The sequence below is a fragment of the Heptranchias perlo genome, chromosome 10, assembly GCF_035084215.1.
Source record: "Heptranchias perlo isolate sHepPer1 chromosome 10, sHepPer1.hap1, whole genome shotgun sequence".
Lineage (NCBI taxonomy): Eukaryota > Metazoa > Chordata > Chondrichthyes > Hexanchiformes > Hexanchidae > Heptranchias > Heptranchias perlo.
Genome location: NC_090334.1, coordinates 53,571,350 through 53,586,298, shown reverse-complemented (window position 1 = coordinate 53,586,298; position 14,949 = coordinate 53,571,350). Strand labels below are relative to the sequence as shown.

The window sequence follows — 14,949 nt, the reverse complement described above, 5'->3', positions numbered from 1 at the left end:
TCTCTTTGTTCTATAACTCTCCCCAACGCCCTACCATTAACGGAGTAGGTCCTGGTCCGATTCGATCTACCAAAATGCATCACCTCACATTTATCTAAATTAAACTCCATCTGCCATTCATCGGCCCACTGGCCCAATTGATCAAGATCCCGTTGCAATCCTAGATAACCTTCTTCACTGTCCACAATGCCACCAATCTTGGTGTCATCTGCAAACTTACTAACCATGCCTCCTAAATTCTCATCCAAATCATTAATATAAATAACAAATAACAGCGGACCCCGCACCGATCCCTGAGGCACACCGCTGGTCACAGGCCTCCAGTTTGAAAAACAACCCTCTACAACCACCCTCTGTCTTCTGTCGTCAAGCCAATTTTGTATCCAATTGGCTACCTCACCTTGGATCCCGTGAGATTTAACCTTATGTAACAACCTACCATGCGGTACCTTGTCAAAGGCTTTGCTAAAGTCCATGTAGACCACGTCCACTGCACAACCCTCATCTATCTTCTTGGTTACCCCTTCAAAAAACTCAATCAAATTCGTGAGACATGATTTTCCTCTCACAAAACCATGCTGACTGTTCCTAATCAGTCCCTGCCTCTCCAAATGCCTGTAGATCCTGTCTCTCAGAATACCCTCTAACAACTTACCCACTACAGATGTCAGGCTCACCGGTCTGTAGTTCCCAGGCTTTTCCCTGCCGCCCTTCTTAAACAAAGGCACAACATTTGCTACCCTCCAATCTTCAGGCACCTCACCTGTAGCTGTCGATGATTCAAATATCTCTGCTAGGGGACCCGCAATTTCCTCCCTAACCTCCCATAACGTCCTGGGATACATTTCATCAGGTCCCGGAGATTTATCTACCTTGATGCGCGTTAAGACTTCCAGCACCTCCCTCTCTGTAATATGTACACTCCTCAAGACATCACTATTTATTTCCCCAAGTGCCCTAACATCCATGCCTTTCTCAACCGTAAATACCGATGTGAAATATTCATTCAGGATCTCACCCATCTCTTGTGGTTCCGCACACAGATGACCTTGTTGATCCTTAAGAGGCCCTACTCTCTCCCTAGTTACTCTTTTGCCCTTTATGTATTTGTAGAAGCTCTTTGGATTCTCCTTTGCCTTATCTGCCAAAGCAATGTCATGTCCCCTTTTTGCCCTCCTGATTTCTCTCTTAACTCTACTCCGGCAATCTCTATACTCTTCAAGGGATCCACTTGATCCCAGCTGTCAATGCATGTCATATGCCTCCTTCTTCTTTTTGACTAGGGCCTCAATCTCCCGAGTCATCCAAGGTTCCCTACTTCTACCAGCCTTGCCCTTCACTTTATAAGGAATGTGCTTACCCTGAACCCTGGTTAACACACTTTTGAAAGCCTCCCACTTACCAGACGTCCCTTTGCCTGCCAACAGACTCTCCCAATCAACTTCTGAAAGTTCCTGTCTAATACCATCAAAATTGGCCTTTCCCCAATTTAGAATGTTAACTTTTGGGCCAGACCTATCATTCTCCATAGCTATCTTAAAACTAATGGAATTATGATCACTGGTTCCAAAGTGATCCCTCACTAACACTTCTGTCACCTGCCCTTCCTTATTTCCCAAGAGGAGGTCAAGTTTTGCCCCCTCTCCAGTCAGGCCATCCACATACTGAATGAGAAATTCCTCCTGAATACACTCAACAAATTTCTCTCCATCCAAGCCCCTAATGCTATGGCTGTCCCAGTCAATGTTGGGAAAGTTAAAGTCCCCTACTATTACCACCCTATTTTTCTTGCAGCTGTCTGTAATCTCCTTACATATTTGCTCCTCAATTTCCCGTTGACTATTTGGGGGTCTGTCGTACAATCCTATCAAAGTGATCTCTCCCTTCTTATTTTTCAGTTCTACCCATATAGACTCAGTGGGCGAACCCTCGGATATATCCCCTCTCACTACTGCCGTGATGTTCTCCCTAATCAAGAACGCAACTCCCCCTCCTCTCTTACCTCCTGCTCTATCTTTCCTATAGCATCTGTACCCTGGAACATTGAGCTGCCAGGCCTGCCCCTCCCTTCGCCATGTTTCTGTAATAGCTATAACATCCCAGTCCCATGTACCCATCCATGCCCTGAGTTCATCTGCCTTGCCCATCAGACTTCTTGCATTGAAATAAATGCAGTTTAATCTAGACTTCCCTTGGTCTTTGCCCAGTCAGAGACAAATGAGTTGCAGATATAGGGCAAGGAAATAGGGCTGTGAAGGATGAATATAATCCGGGGGGGGGGGGCAGGGGAGGGTGTGGGGGGGGGAGAAGCAGCCAGGAGCCAGGGTGGGGGGATACAGCCAGGAGCCTGGGGGGAGGCGGGGGGAGCAGCCAGGAGCCCGGGCGAGGCACCGACAGAAAGAGAGCAGCAGCAAAGTTGTGTGGACAACTATGATTGGTGGGAAATGGGATACAGCCCTATGTGAGCACTGAAGGTATGCGATTTTGTCTGTAGTTCTATCCCCAGAGTTGATTTGAAGTTTGGGTGGACTTTAGATGGATGGTGAACAACTGCCCACCTGAGGTCCCTGCTGAGAAGCCCGAGCTATTTATTCTGTTCCAGCCCCTGCCCCACCCACCACTGACTAGTGAGCTGTGATGTGGAGATGCCGGTGATGGACTGGGGTTGACAATTGTAAACAATTTTACAACACCAAGTTATAGTCCAGCAATTTTATTTTAAATTCACAAGCTTTCGGAGACTTCCTCCTTCCTCAGGTAAATGTTCAGGATCTCCTTGAAGCCTACGCATTTATACATATAGAACAATACATGGTGTTTACAGACTGCCCCTGCAACTGCCCGTTGCCAAGGCAATCACCGTGTTCAGACAGAGAGGTGTCACCTGCAGAACCCCCGAATACACATTCAACAAAAAAACAAACAGGGAAAAAAAAGAGAAGAAAAACAGAGAGAGGCAGAAACATCCGGAAGGCAGAGAGAGCCAGCAAATGACCCATTATATTAAAAACAGATAACATTTGTTCGCTGGTGGGGTAACGTGTAGCGTGACATGAACCCAAGATCCCGGTTGAGGCCGTCCTCATGGGTGCGGAACTTGGCTATCAATTTCTGCTCGACGATTTTGCGTTGTCGTGTGTCTCGAAGGCCGCCTTGGAGTACGCTTACCCGAAGGTCGGTGGATGAATGTCCATGACTGCTGAAGTGTTCCCCGACTGGGAGGGAACCCTCCTGTTTGGCGATTGTTGCGCGGTGTCCGTTCATCCGTTGTCGCAGCGTCTGCATGGTCTCGCCAATGTACCATGCTCTGGGGCATCCTTTCCTGCAACGTATGAGGTAGACAACGTTGGCCGAGTCACAGGAGTATGAACCATGCACCTGGTGGGTGGTGTCCTCTCGTGTGATGGTGGTATCTGTGTCGATGATCTGGCATGTCTTGCAGAGGTTACCGTGGCAGGGTTGTGTGGCGTCGTGGACGCTGTTCTCTTGAAAGCTAGGTAATTTGCTGCGAACGATGGTCTGTTTGAGGTTGGGTGGCTGTTTAAAGGCGAGTAGTGGAGGTGTGGAGATGGCCATAGCGAGGTATTTGTCCTCATTGATGACATGTTGAAGGCTGCGGAGAACATGGCGTAGTTTCTCCGCTCCGGGGAAGTACTGGACGACAAAGGGTACTCTGTTGGTTGCGTCCCGTGTTAGTCTCCTGAGGAGGTCTATGCGATTTTTTGCTGTGGCCCGTCGGAACTGTCGATCGATGAGTCGAGCGTCATATCCCGTTCTTACTAGGGCGTCTTTCAGCGTCTGTAGGTGTCCATCGCGTTCCTCCTCGTCTGAGCAGACCCTGTGTATTCGCAGGGCCTGTCCATAGGGGATGGCCTCTTTGACGTGGTTAGGGTGGAAGCTGGAAAAGTGGAGCATCGTGAGGTTGTCCGTGGGCTTGCGGTAGAGTGAGGTGCTGAGGTGCCCGTCTTTGATGGAGATTCGTGTGTCCAAGAAAGAAACTGATTCTGAGGAGTAGTCCATGGTGAGCTTGATGGTGGGATGGAACTTGTTGATGTTATCGTGTAGTCTCTTTAGTGATTCCTTGCCGTGGGTCCATAGAAAGAAAATGTCGTCGATGTATCTGGTGTATAGTGTTGGTTGGAGGTCTTGTGCATGAAAATGTTGGCGTATTGGGGTGCGAATTTGGTCCCCATGGCTGTTCCGTGTGTTTGGGTAAAGAACTGGTTATCGAAGGTGAAGACATTGTGATCCAGGATGAAGCGGATGAGTTGTAGGATGGCTTCCGGAGATTGGCTGTTGTTGGTGTTGAGTATTGATGCTGTCGCAGCGATGCCGTCATCGTGGGGGATACTGGTGTATAGTGCCGAGACGTCCATCGTGGTGAGAAGTGTTCCTGGTTCAACTGGTCCGTGGGTACTGAGTTTTTGTAGGAAGTCTGTAGTGTCGCGACAGAAGCTGGGGGTTCCCTGTACGATGGGTTTCAGGATGCCCTCGATGTATCCAGAGAGGTTCTCACACAGGGTTCCGTTGCCTGATACGATGGGACGTCCGGGTGTGTTGGCTTTGTGTATCTTTGGGAGGCAGTAGAAGTCTCCCACGCGGGGATTACGTGGGATGAGAGTGCGTAGGATGCTTTGAAGGTCTGGATCGAAGGTCTTGATCAGTTTGTTGAGCTGGTGGGTGTGTTCTTTGGTCGGATCTGCGGGTAACCAGTTGAACCAGGAACACTTCTCACCACGATGGACGTCTCGGCACTATACACCAGTATCCCCCACGATGACGGCATCGCTGCGACAGCATCAATACTCAACACCAACAACAGCCAATCTCCGGAAGCCATCCTACAATTCATCCGCTTCATCCTGGATCACAATGTCTTCACCTTCGATAACCAGTTCTTTCCCCAAACACACGGAACAGCCATGGGGACCAAATTCGCACCCCAATACGCCAACATTTTCATGCACAAGTTCGAGCAGGACTTCTTCACTGCACAAGACCTCCAACCAACACTATACACCAGATACATCGACGACATTTTCTTTCTATGGACCCACGGCAAGGAATCACTAAAGAGACTACACGATAACATCAACAAGTTCCATCCCACCATCAAGCTCACCATGGACTACTCCTCAGAATCAGTTTCTTTCTTGGACACACGAATCTCCATCAAAGACGGGCACCTCAGCACCTCACTCTACCGCAAGCCCACGGACAACCTCACGATGCTCCACTTTTCCAGCTTCCACCCTAACCACGTCAAAGAGGCCATCCCCTATGGACAGGCCCTGCGAATACACAGGGTCTGCTCAGACGAGGAGGAACGCGATGGACACCTACAGACGCTGAAAGACGCCCTAGTAAGAACGGGATATGACGCTCGACTCATCGATCGACAGTTCCGACGGGCCACAGGAAAAAATCGCATGGACCTCCTCAGGAGACTAACACGGGACGCAACCAACAGAGTACCCTTTGTCGTCCAGTACTTCCCCGGAGCGGAGAAACTACGCCATGTTCTCCGCAGCCTTCAACATGTCATCAATGAGGACAAACACCTCGCTGTGGCCATCCCCACACCTCCACTACTCGCCTTTAAACAGCCACCCAACCTCAAACAGACCATCGTTCGCAGCAAATTACCTAGCTTTCAAGAGAACAGCGTCCACGACGCCACACAACCCTGCCACGGTAACCTCTGCAAGACATGCCAGATCATCGACACAGATACCACCATCACACGAGAGGACACCACCCACCAGGTGCATGGTTCATACTCCTGTGACTCGGCCAACGTTGTCTACCTCATACGTTGCAGGAAAGGATGCCCCAGAGCATGGTACATTGGCGAGACCATGCAGACGCTGCGACAACGGATGAACGGACACCGCGCAACAATCGCCAAACAGGAGGGTTCCCTCCCAGTCGGGGAACACTTCAGCAGTCATGGACATTCATCCACCGACCTTCGGGTAAGCGTACTCCAAGGCGGCCTTCGAGACACACGACAACGCAAAATCGTCGAGCAGAAATTGATAGCCAAGTTCCGCACCCATGAGGACGGCCTCAACCGGGATCTTGGGTTCATGTCACGCTACACGTTACCCCACCAGCGAACAAATGTTATCTGTTTTTAATATAATGGGTCATTTGCTGGCTCTCTCTGCCTTCCGGATGTTTCTGCCTCTCTCTGTTTTTCTTCTCTGTTTTTTTTCCCTGTTTGTTTTTTTGTTGAATGTGTATTCGGGGGTTCTGCAGGTGACACCTCTCTGTCTGAACACGGTGATTGCCTTGGCAACGGGCAGTTGCAGGGGCAGTCTGTAAACACCATGTATTGTTCTATATGTATAAATGCGTAGGCTTCAAGGAGATCCTGAACATTTACCTGAGGAAGGAGGAAGTCTCCGAAAGCTTGTGAATTTAAAATAAAATTGCTGGACTATAACTTGGTGTTGTAAAATTGTTTACAATAGTGAGCTGTGAGCACTGTTCCAGCACCACAAGCAGCTTCCTGGTGGGAGGGGGAGGGGGAGGGGGAGGGGGAGGGGCCAGAATGTCCAGTGGCTCCGACACAGAGCAATTTTATCTGGAGCGGGGGGCGAGAGGGGCCTACTGGCAGCAGGCCAGAAAATGTTTGTGGGGCCAGCAGGAGCAGTCAGGGCTCACAAAAAAGAAATTTAAACTTACCTTTTCCCCAAACAGCTTACACTGGTCTCTTTAAAAGGACCAGTGGTTAGGGAACTCAATGCCTGCTACTAATGGTCAAAGTGCACACTCCACCCACTGATACCGAAAAATTGCTTTGTGATCCTATATACATCATAGGTCCCCAATTTGTACACTGTAAATGAGTCTCCTGACGGAAACAGGCAGGTGCCTAGGCCACCCTTCTCAAGACCCTACACAAGATGGCAGCAGGAGAATCAGGAGTATAAACGGGTGGTAAGGTGGGCCTTGCCATTTGAGGCGCTACCACCTTGGTTACACCGGGTAGTGAGTTGAAATTGACCTCATTGTCTTATTCTGCATGTGCTGGTGTCTTATTCTATGAAAAATAATCTTATTTGTTATCCAAATGCTGCAGAGACTTGAACAATAACAATGGCAAATGATTTGGCACGAACCAATTGTGAATTTCTACACTTGGGCCGAGAAATTAGACTTGTGCCCAAAATGGGCAGCAAGTTGACGAAGTGATTGATTAACTAGTCGGTCCCTGTAGGCCTGAGGCCCAACCGAAATTTGGTATCGGGCCTCATTTGGATTAAACAGGTGAGCTGCGGACATCAATTGGGCATCACGACGAAGCTCATCTGTGGGCCTGCCATATTCCAGTTGACTGGCCTGCAGGTAGGGCCTGGGCTGGGGAAGGTGGCGGTGGCAAAGCGGAAGGCAAATGAACCTGGGCCAACAGCAGCCCACGGTATTTTTGTGGAAACAGGAAGAGCACTCCAGCTCCTCTGGCTCCACAGAAATTATACTTTGAAAAAGTTTTGCGTCCATTTGTTAAGCGGCTTATAGCCATCCCTTTAAGGACCTCTGGTTAGGCCGCTCAAGACCTGCTACAACTAGGTGAAGCTTGCACAGCGCAAGCTCCGCCCAATTGTCCACGAATTTTGCATTGGCATCCTACCACCAACTTTAGGACCCAAAGTTGCAAATGCAAGGTGCCTCGGGCGCCCTGGAGACTTAAAAGTCATTGACTTCCAATTTGGCGGCCAGGGGACTCTTAATGGGAGGGGGGGTGGGGAGGGGGGGGGGATCGGGTGCGGGATATCATGACTCAAAATGCATCCGCCATCCTTCATTTTACACCCAAAAAGCATGCAAGATGATGTTGAATTTCTCCCCATTAGTGTGCAATATGATTTGCTGCCCAAGTACTGCAATTAAACATGAAAGTCCTGGAAGCGGTAAAAATACTGGTTTCTCAATAAATGTGTATGATAACAAATCACTACCCAACAATTATATTGTTACCAGTGGAAGTCCAGTGCAACACTGAAAAATAATAACATGCAGCACATTCATTTATATTTGTATCACATAAAATACTCCTCTATGCAAACAGTATGAAGTACAAAATTATTTCTGCAATATAGAGCATCCTGGGACCAAGGATATTAATACATCGCTGCACTCTGTACAATATTTAAGGCCTAGTTAAGGACAGAGGAATAACCCATCAGTGCAGAAATACTTGCATTTATAGTTTGCGTCTTATATGCTGCTGCACCCATTAAAGAATTGTGCACGCATCTGGTTTTCTGATAATCGTGCAGCATCAGCTATAAACCTGCTGCAGTCTCAGAATGGTGAAGTACTGTTCAGAAATTGATCTGTAGCAGCAAGAAATTTCTGCAGCAAATGTAAAGTTCTGTTGCAAATTCTGCATGAGGAAACATTTTTTACACAGAGAGCTGTAATGATCTGGAATGCACTGCCTGAAATAGTGGTGGAAGCAGATTCAATAGTAACTTTCAAAAGGGAATTGGATAAATACTCGAAGGGAAAAAATTTACAGGGCTGTGGAGAAAGAGCAGGAGAGTGGGACTAATTGGATAGCTCTACCAAAGAGTCAGCACAGGCATGATGGGCCAAATGGCCTCCTCCTGTGCTGTACCTACCATGATATCAACCAGAATGATGCAAATAGCAGATTAATTAGAATATTCATAGAAAGATTCTGAATACAATCACACGTGTTCTAATTCATTGTTAGAGTCTTACATTAATTATTTCCACTTTTCTAATCAGTGACTAGAGCCTTCTGCCCCTCCACATTGATAAAATAATTATTTTAAAAACAGGAAAACCCCAATACATAGCCAGTATTTACAAATTGATAGAATGCAGCCAGAATAAATGAAAGATGGTAAAGACATGGAGGGTAAATAGTAACACTGCAGAGGATCCAACATCTGATTGACCTGATTATCCGTCTGTACTGAATCTGGGGCAACAAAGGATTTCTATTCTGAAGGCTTAACTAATTTTAGTTATAAAAAAATAAATATTTTAGTATTTACTTACCCAGCTAGCATCTTCTGTGCAGTTAATTTTTTTTGTATTGGCTGTAGCTGTCAATGGGACCTAACTAATAACACACACAAAGTCCAGAGAAATATTGTAGTTATTTATTTCCAGCTAAGGAGGCACGATTTTTCAGCTTCTACAAGTTCATACAACCGAGCAGGAAAAGGAAGTACAAGAAAAAGCGAACAGGAAATAAGACCTGGTTAAAAACCCAAAACCTCACTGAGGCAGAAGAAAAGGAAAAGAAATTCTTCTGGTTCTTCGCTGGTTTATGTAACCGTGCATCTGATTATATGGATTTATGATTCCAATCATGGTAGCCGCACAACCATTGACTGCAATGTGATTCAAAAGCTATGAAAGGATTTATTCACTGCCACTAGTCAACTTTGACTCGTTCCTTATACTTTGACTGTATTTCTCATTTTTTTTGCGCTATTACTGTTTGCCTTTGCATATTCCACATCAAATTTCCTAACAGTGCGATATTTCCAGAGATGCACAGTCTAAATAAGTGAGAATACTCTACAAGACTAATGGAACAGTTACCTCCACACAAAGGGAGTCTTTTATGTCGACCATCGACCTTGTGTAATTGTGCGTGTGGGCCCACATGCAACACATGTGGGATGCATGATACCTGGCATTCTGCAGTCAGGGAAATCGGATGATTAGGTCCCAGATTCCACCATGATGTCTGATGACAATAGTCTTTTTTTTATTCGTTCATGGGATGTGGACGTCGCTGGCACGGCCGGCCGGCATTTATTGCCCATCCCTAATTGCCCTTGAGAAGGTGGTGGTGAGCTGCCTTCTTGAACCGCTGCAGGCCGCGTGGTGAAGGTTCTCCCACAGTGCTGTTAGGAAGGGAGTTCCAGGATTTTGACTGAGCGACGATGAAGGAACGGCGATATATTTCCAAGTCGGGATGGTGCGTGACTTGGAGGGGAACGTGCAGGTAGTGTTCCAATATACCTGCTGCTCTTGTCCTTCTAGGTGGAAGAGGTCGCGGGTTTGGAAGAAGCCTTGGCGAGTTGCTGCAGTGCATCCTGTGGATGGTACACACTGCAGCCACTGTGCGCCGGTGGTGAAGGGAGTGAATGTTTCGGGTGGTGGATGGGATGCCAATCAAGCGGGCTGCTTTGTCCTGGATGGTGCCGAGCTTCTTGAGTGTTGTTGGAGCTGCAGTCATCCAGGCAAGTGGAGAGTATTCCAGCACACTCCTGACTTGTGCCTTGTAGATGGTGGAAAGGCTTTGGGGAGTCTGGAGGCGAGTCACTCGCCGCAGAATACCCAGTTTCTGACCTGCTCTTGTAGCCACAGTATTTATGTGGCTGGTCCAGTTAAGTTTCTGGTCAATGGTGACCTCCAGGATGTTGATGGTGGGGGATTCGGCGATGGTAATGCCGTTGAATGTCAAGGGGACGTGGTTAGATTCTCTCTTGTTGGAATGGTCATTGCCTGGCACTTGTCTGGCGCAAATGTTAGTTGCCACTTATCAGCCCAAGCCTGGATGTTGTCCGGGTCTTGCTGCATGGGGGCTCGGACTGCTTCATTATTTGAGGGGTTGCGAATGGAACTGAACACTGTGCAGTCATCAGCGAACATCCCCATTTCTGACCTTATGATGGAGGGAAGGTCTTTGATGAAGCAGCTGAAGATGGTTGGGCCTTGGACACTGCCCTAAGGAACTCCTGCAGCAATGTCCTGGAGCTGAGATAATTGGCCACCAACAACCACTACCATCTTCCTTTGTGCTAGGTATGACTCCAGCCACTGGAGAGTTTTCCCCGATTCCCATTGACTTCAATTTTATTAGGGCTCCTTGGTGCCACACTCGGTCAAATGCTGCCTTGATGTCAAGGGCAGTCACTCTCACCTCACCTCTGGAATTCAGCTCTTTTGTCCATATTTGGACCAAGGCTGTAATGAGATTTGGAGCCACGTGGTCCTGGCGGAACCCAAACTGAGCATCGGTGAGCAGGTTATTGGTGAGTAAGTGCCGCTTGATAGCACTGTCAAAGACACCTTCCATCACTTTGCTGATGATTGAGAGTAGACTGATGGGGCGGTAATTGGCCGGATTGGATTTGTCCTGCTTTTTGTGGACAGGACATACCTGGGCAATTTTCCACATTGTCGGGTAGATGCCAGTGTTGTAGCTGTAATGGAACAGCTTGGCTAGAGGCGCAGCTAGTTCTGGAGCACAAGTCTTCAGCACTACAGCTGGGATGTTGTCAGGGCCCATAGACATTGCTGTATCCAGTGCACTCAGCCGTTTCTTGATATCACGTGGAGTGAATCGAGTTGGCTGAAGACTGGCTTCTGTGATGGTGGGGATATCGGGAGGAGGCAGAGATGGATCATCCACTCGGCACTTCTGGCTGAAGATGGTTGCAAACGCTCCAGCCTTGTCTTTTGCACCCACGTGCTGGACTCCGCCATCATTGAGGATGGTGATGTTTGCAGAGCCTCCTCCTCCCGTTAGTTGTTTAATTATCCACTACCATTCACGACTGGATGTGGCAGGACTGCAGAGCTTTGATCTGATCCGTTGGTTGTGGAATCGCTTCGGTCTGTCAATAGCATGTTGCTTCCGCTGTTTAGCATGCATGTAGTCCTGAGTTGTAGCTTCACCAGGTTGGCACCTCATTTTTAGGTAGGCCTGGTGCTGCTCTTGGCATGCTCTTCTACACTCCTCATTGAACCAGGGTTGATCCCCAGGCTTGTTGGTAATGGTAGAGTGAGGAATATGCCAGGCCATGAGGTTACAGATTGTGCTGGAATACAATTCTGCTGCTGCCGATGGCCCACAGCGCCTCATGGATACGCAGTTTTGAGCTGCTAGATCTGTTCTGAATCTATCCCATTTAGCACGGTGGTAGTGCCACACAACACGTGGGATGGTGTCCTCAGTGTGAAGATGGGACATCGTCTCCACGAGGACTGTGCGGTGGTCACTCCTACCAATACTGTCATGGACAGATGCATTTGCGACAGGTAGATTGGTGAGGACGAGGTCAAGTAAGTTTTTCCCCTCGTGTTGGTTCGCTCACCACCTGCTGCAGGCCCAGTCTGGCAGCTATATCCTTCAGGATTCGGCCAGCTCGGTCAGTAGTGGTGCTACCGAGCCACTCTTGGTGATAGACATTGAAGTCCTCCACCCAGAGTACATTCTGTGCCCTTGCTACCCTCGGTGCTTCCTCCAAGTGGTGTTCAACATGGCGGAGGACTAATTCATCAGCTGAGAGAGGGCGGTAGGTGGTAATCAACAGCAGGTTTCCATGCCCATGTTTGATCTGATGCCATGAGATTTCAAGGGGTCCAGAGTCAATGTTGAGGACCCCAGGGCCACTCCCTCCTGACTGTATATCACTGTACGCCACCTCTGGTCTATGGCTAGCTGTAGCTGCAATGAAGGCAAGACTGTTGACAGATCAGATTTTCCACCTTTACACTACTTCTGGGAGATATTTCACACATAAAAATGCTAACTATTAAAGCTTACCTCGTTGTGCCTTGTGAATTACCTAACACCATGGCGTAACCAGTGCTAGAATAAGTGTCTTAGCTCCCATCTGATTTCCATTCCAAAATCAGATGAAAGCACTGGACTGAGGTGCTGGGCTCAGTCCAAAAATGAAGTACAAAATGCAGAGTAATGGTTCTAAAACAGTTATTTTGGTATTTTTAAAATCAATTTCCTCTTGTGAGAGTGCCAATTCCCATTACTATCCAGTCCGGCCACAGACAGACCTTCCAACCAGAAGAAAATGTTCATGGTGAAAACTCTGCCAAGGCATGAGATCTTTCAGTGCAGTTAATTTCCACGTGGCAATGGATTGCTTCTTGCTGAAGAACAAACTGCAGTGTTCGCAAAGTGACTGGACCATCAGCAAAGGCCAACAGGAAATGTGATGTCAGCTACCCTTGGATTTGGAACAAAAACATAAAGTGCTAGAAACACTCAGTAGATCTGTCAGCATCTGTGGAGAGAACAGACAAGTTAAGGTATATCCCTTCGTCAGAACTGGAAAAAATTACAGATGAACAACATTTAAAAAGGAAATGAACAAAAAGGGGGAGAAAAATACACATGAGAGGGGGAAGAGAATTGCCTGTAAAACGCTTAAGTAAAACAAAAAGGTTAAATGATTGTGGAGATATTAATAGATGATAGGAAGAAACATAATGAAAGGTATTTAATTGTCACAGAGAGTGTGTGAATAGCTGAGACGGGGGCGGGACGGGGGGGTTGGTAAGGTCGCTCTGAAATGAAATCCTAACTAGGACCCATGCAGGTTATCAACCACTCTTTGTTCCAGTCCTACTCGAGCACTCTTCCTAACCACTTTTTTCTGTGATGTGGCGATGCCGGTGATGGACTGGGGTTGACAATTGTAAACAATTTTACAACACCAAGTTATAGTCCAGCAATTTTATTTTAAATTCACAAGCTTTCGGAGGCTACCTCCTTCCTCAGGTGAACGATGTGGACATCGTTTGTGAATTTAAAATAAAATTGCTGGACTATAACTTGGTGTTGTAAAATTGTTTACAACTTTTTTCTGTTACATTGATGACCGTGTCAGTGCTGCTTCTGGCTTTCGCTCTCGGGAATTTTGTTAAGTATGCTTAGGTAATTGCTTTGCCAAACACCTCCATTCTATCAGCAGGTGCAAGCCGGAGCTCCTCATCGCTTGTCACGCCTATTCTTACCTCTCTGTCTTTGAACCAATGAAGCTCAATGTAAGCTCGAAGAACAGCTCCGTATCTTTTTATTAGGCACTTGGAGCCCTCTGGTCAAAATAACTTCAAGACTTAACTTTAGCTCGCACTTCCTTTATGGCAGGAGATGCTGATGTGGGATGATGTTTCTGGGGGGGTAGGTGGGGCAGAGGCAAAGGAAGCGAAGGTTTGATACTTGGAGTGGAAACCTTCCTTCAGAAGATGTCGCTGGTAGGACAGACTACACCCTTGGTGTCGTCACACTTTCCAGAGAGCTGGGGCATGATTTTTACACAGAGACGGGTGGGGGGTGGGAGAAGATAATAGGGCACAAAATCCGAAAGTAAAGTTGGTGGGTCGCAATCTGTGATCGTGACCTTAATGAGGGAAATAAATTTTACTTCCGGGTTTCGTGCCCGGCAGCCAGCCTGATTGACAGTGGGAAGGGGGGGGACGACGCATAGAGGACGTCGCGGACTGGGCAGTGGTTAGGTCGCCAGAAGATCGGAGGACATCGTGGAGAAGCTCAGAGGACATCGTGGAGAAGATCGGAGATCGGGGTGGGGGAGCATCCACCAAGGGGTAGGGGGGCCCCACCACTGGGTATGGGGGTGGGGGGGGTGGTCAAGCACTCCTGTTCATCCTGGCCCACAAGCAGTGCAATAAAGGCACTCACCTCATGGATCCAGCCCTTCTCGTCGGCTTTCACCTGACGTAAATCAGAAGCGATGGGAAAACTGAAAGGTAGGGCCAAATTTGTTTTACATTTCTAATACAAAAAAAATTAAGTGCCTCAACTATCGCAATGAGATACATTGCCCCTTTAAGTATCAGCCTGCTGGCTTTAAGTGGGGGTGGGACTTCCGGGCATCCTAACGAGCCTGGGTGAAATCCGGAAGCGAGCATGTTGGAGCCGGGGTGCGGTCCCACTGAAGAATTCAACTATTTTTCCTACCCACCCGCCCCCACCCGCTCTTGGGGATTAAAATTACCCCCCTGGATTCTATTCCACTTTAATTTATTTTATTATGCTTCGTTCTATTGTATCATGTTAATATTTCTACAGCCATTTAATAACCTCCTGCTTTTCTTTTAAGCACATTACAAGTACTGTGGCCAGTTGTTATGGTACTGGACTCGCAACTCAGAGGTCAACAGTTCAAATCCGACCATGGTAAGTTG

General features: G+C 47.7%; 1 protein-coding gene across 6 annotated transcripts in view; it reads right to left on the bottom strand.

Annotated features, from left to right (window-relative positions):
- Window positions 1-14,949, bottom strand: part of LOC137326565 (ena/VASP-like protein) — a 239,954-nt gene that overhangs the window by 142,042 nt on the left and 82,963 nt on the right. The window contains exon 1 of one of the 6 annotated variants that reach the window (XM_067991787.1): window positions 9,037-9,489. The exons of the other annotated variants lie outside the window; for them this stretch is intronic. Within the exon in view, the coding sequence (XP_067847888.1) occupies window positions 9,037-9,047 (11 nt within the window). The 5' untranslated portion in view covers window positions 9,048-9,489. Of the gene's footprint in view, window positions 1-9,036; window positions 9,490-14,949 lie in introns of those variants that run through there. 6 annotated transcript variants of the gene reach the window in all.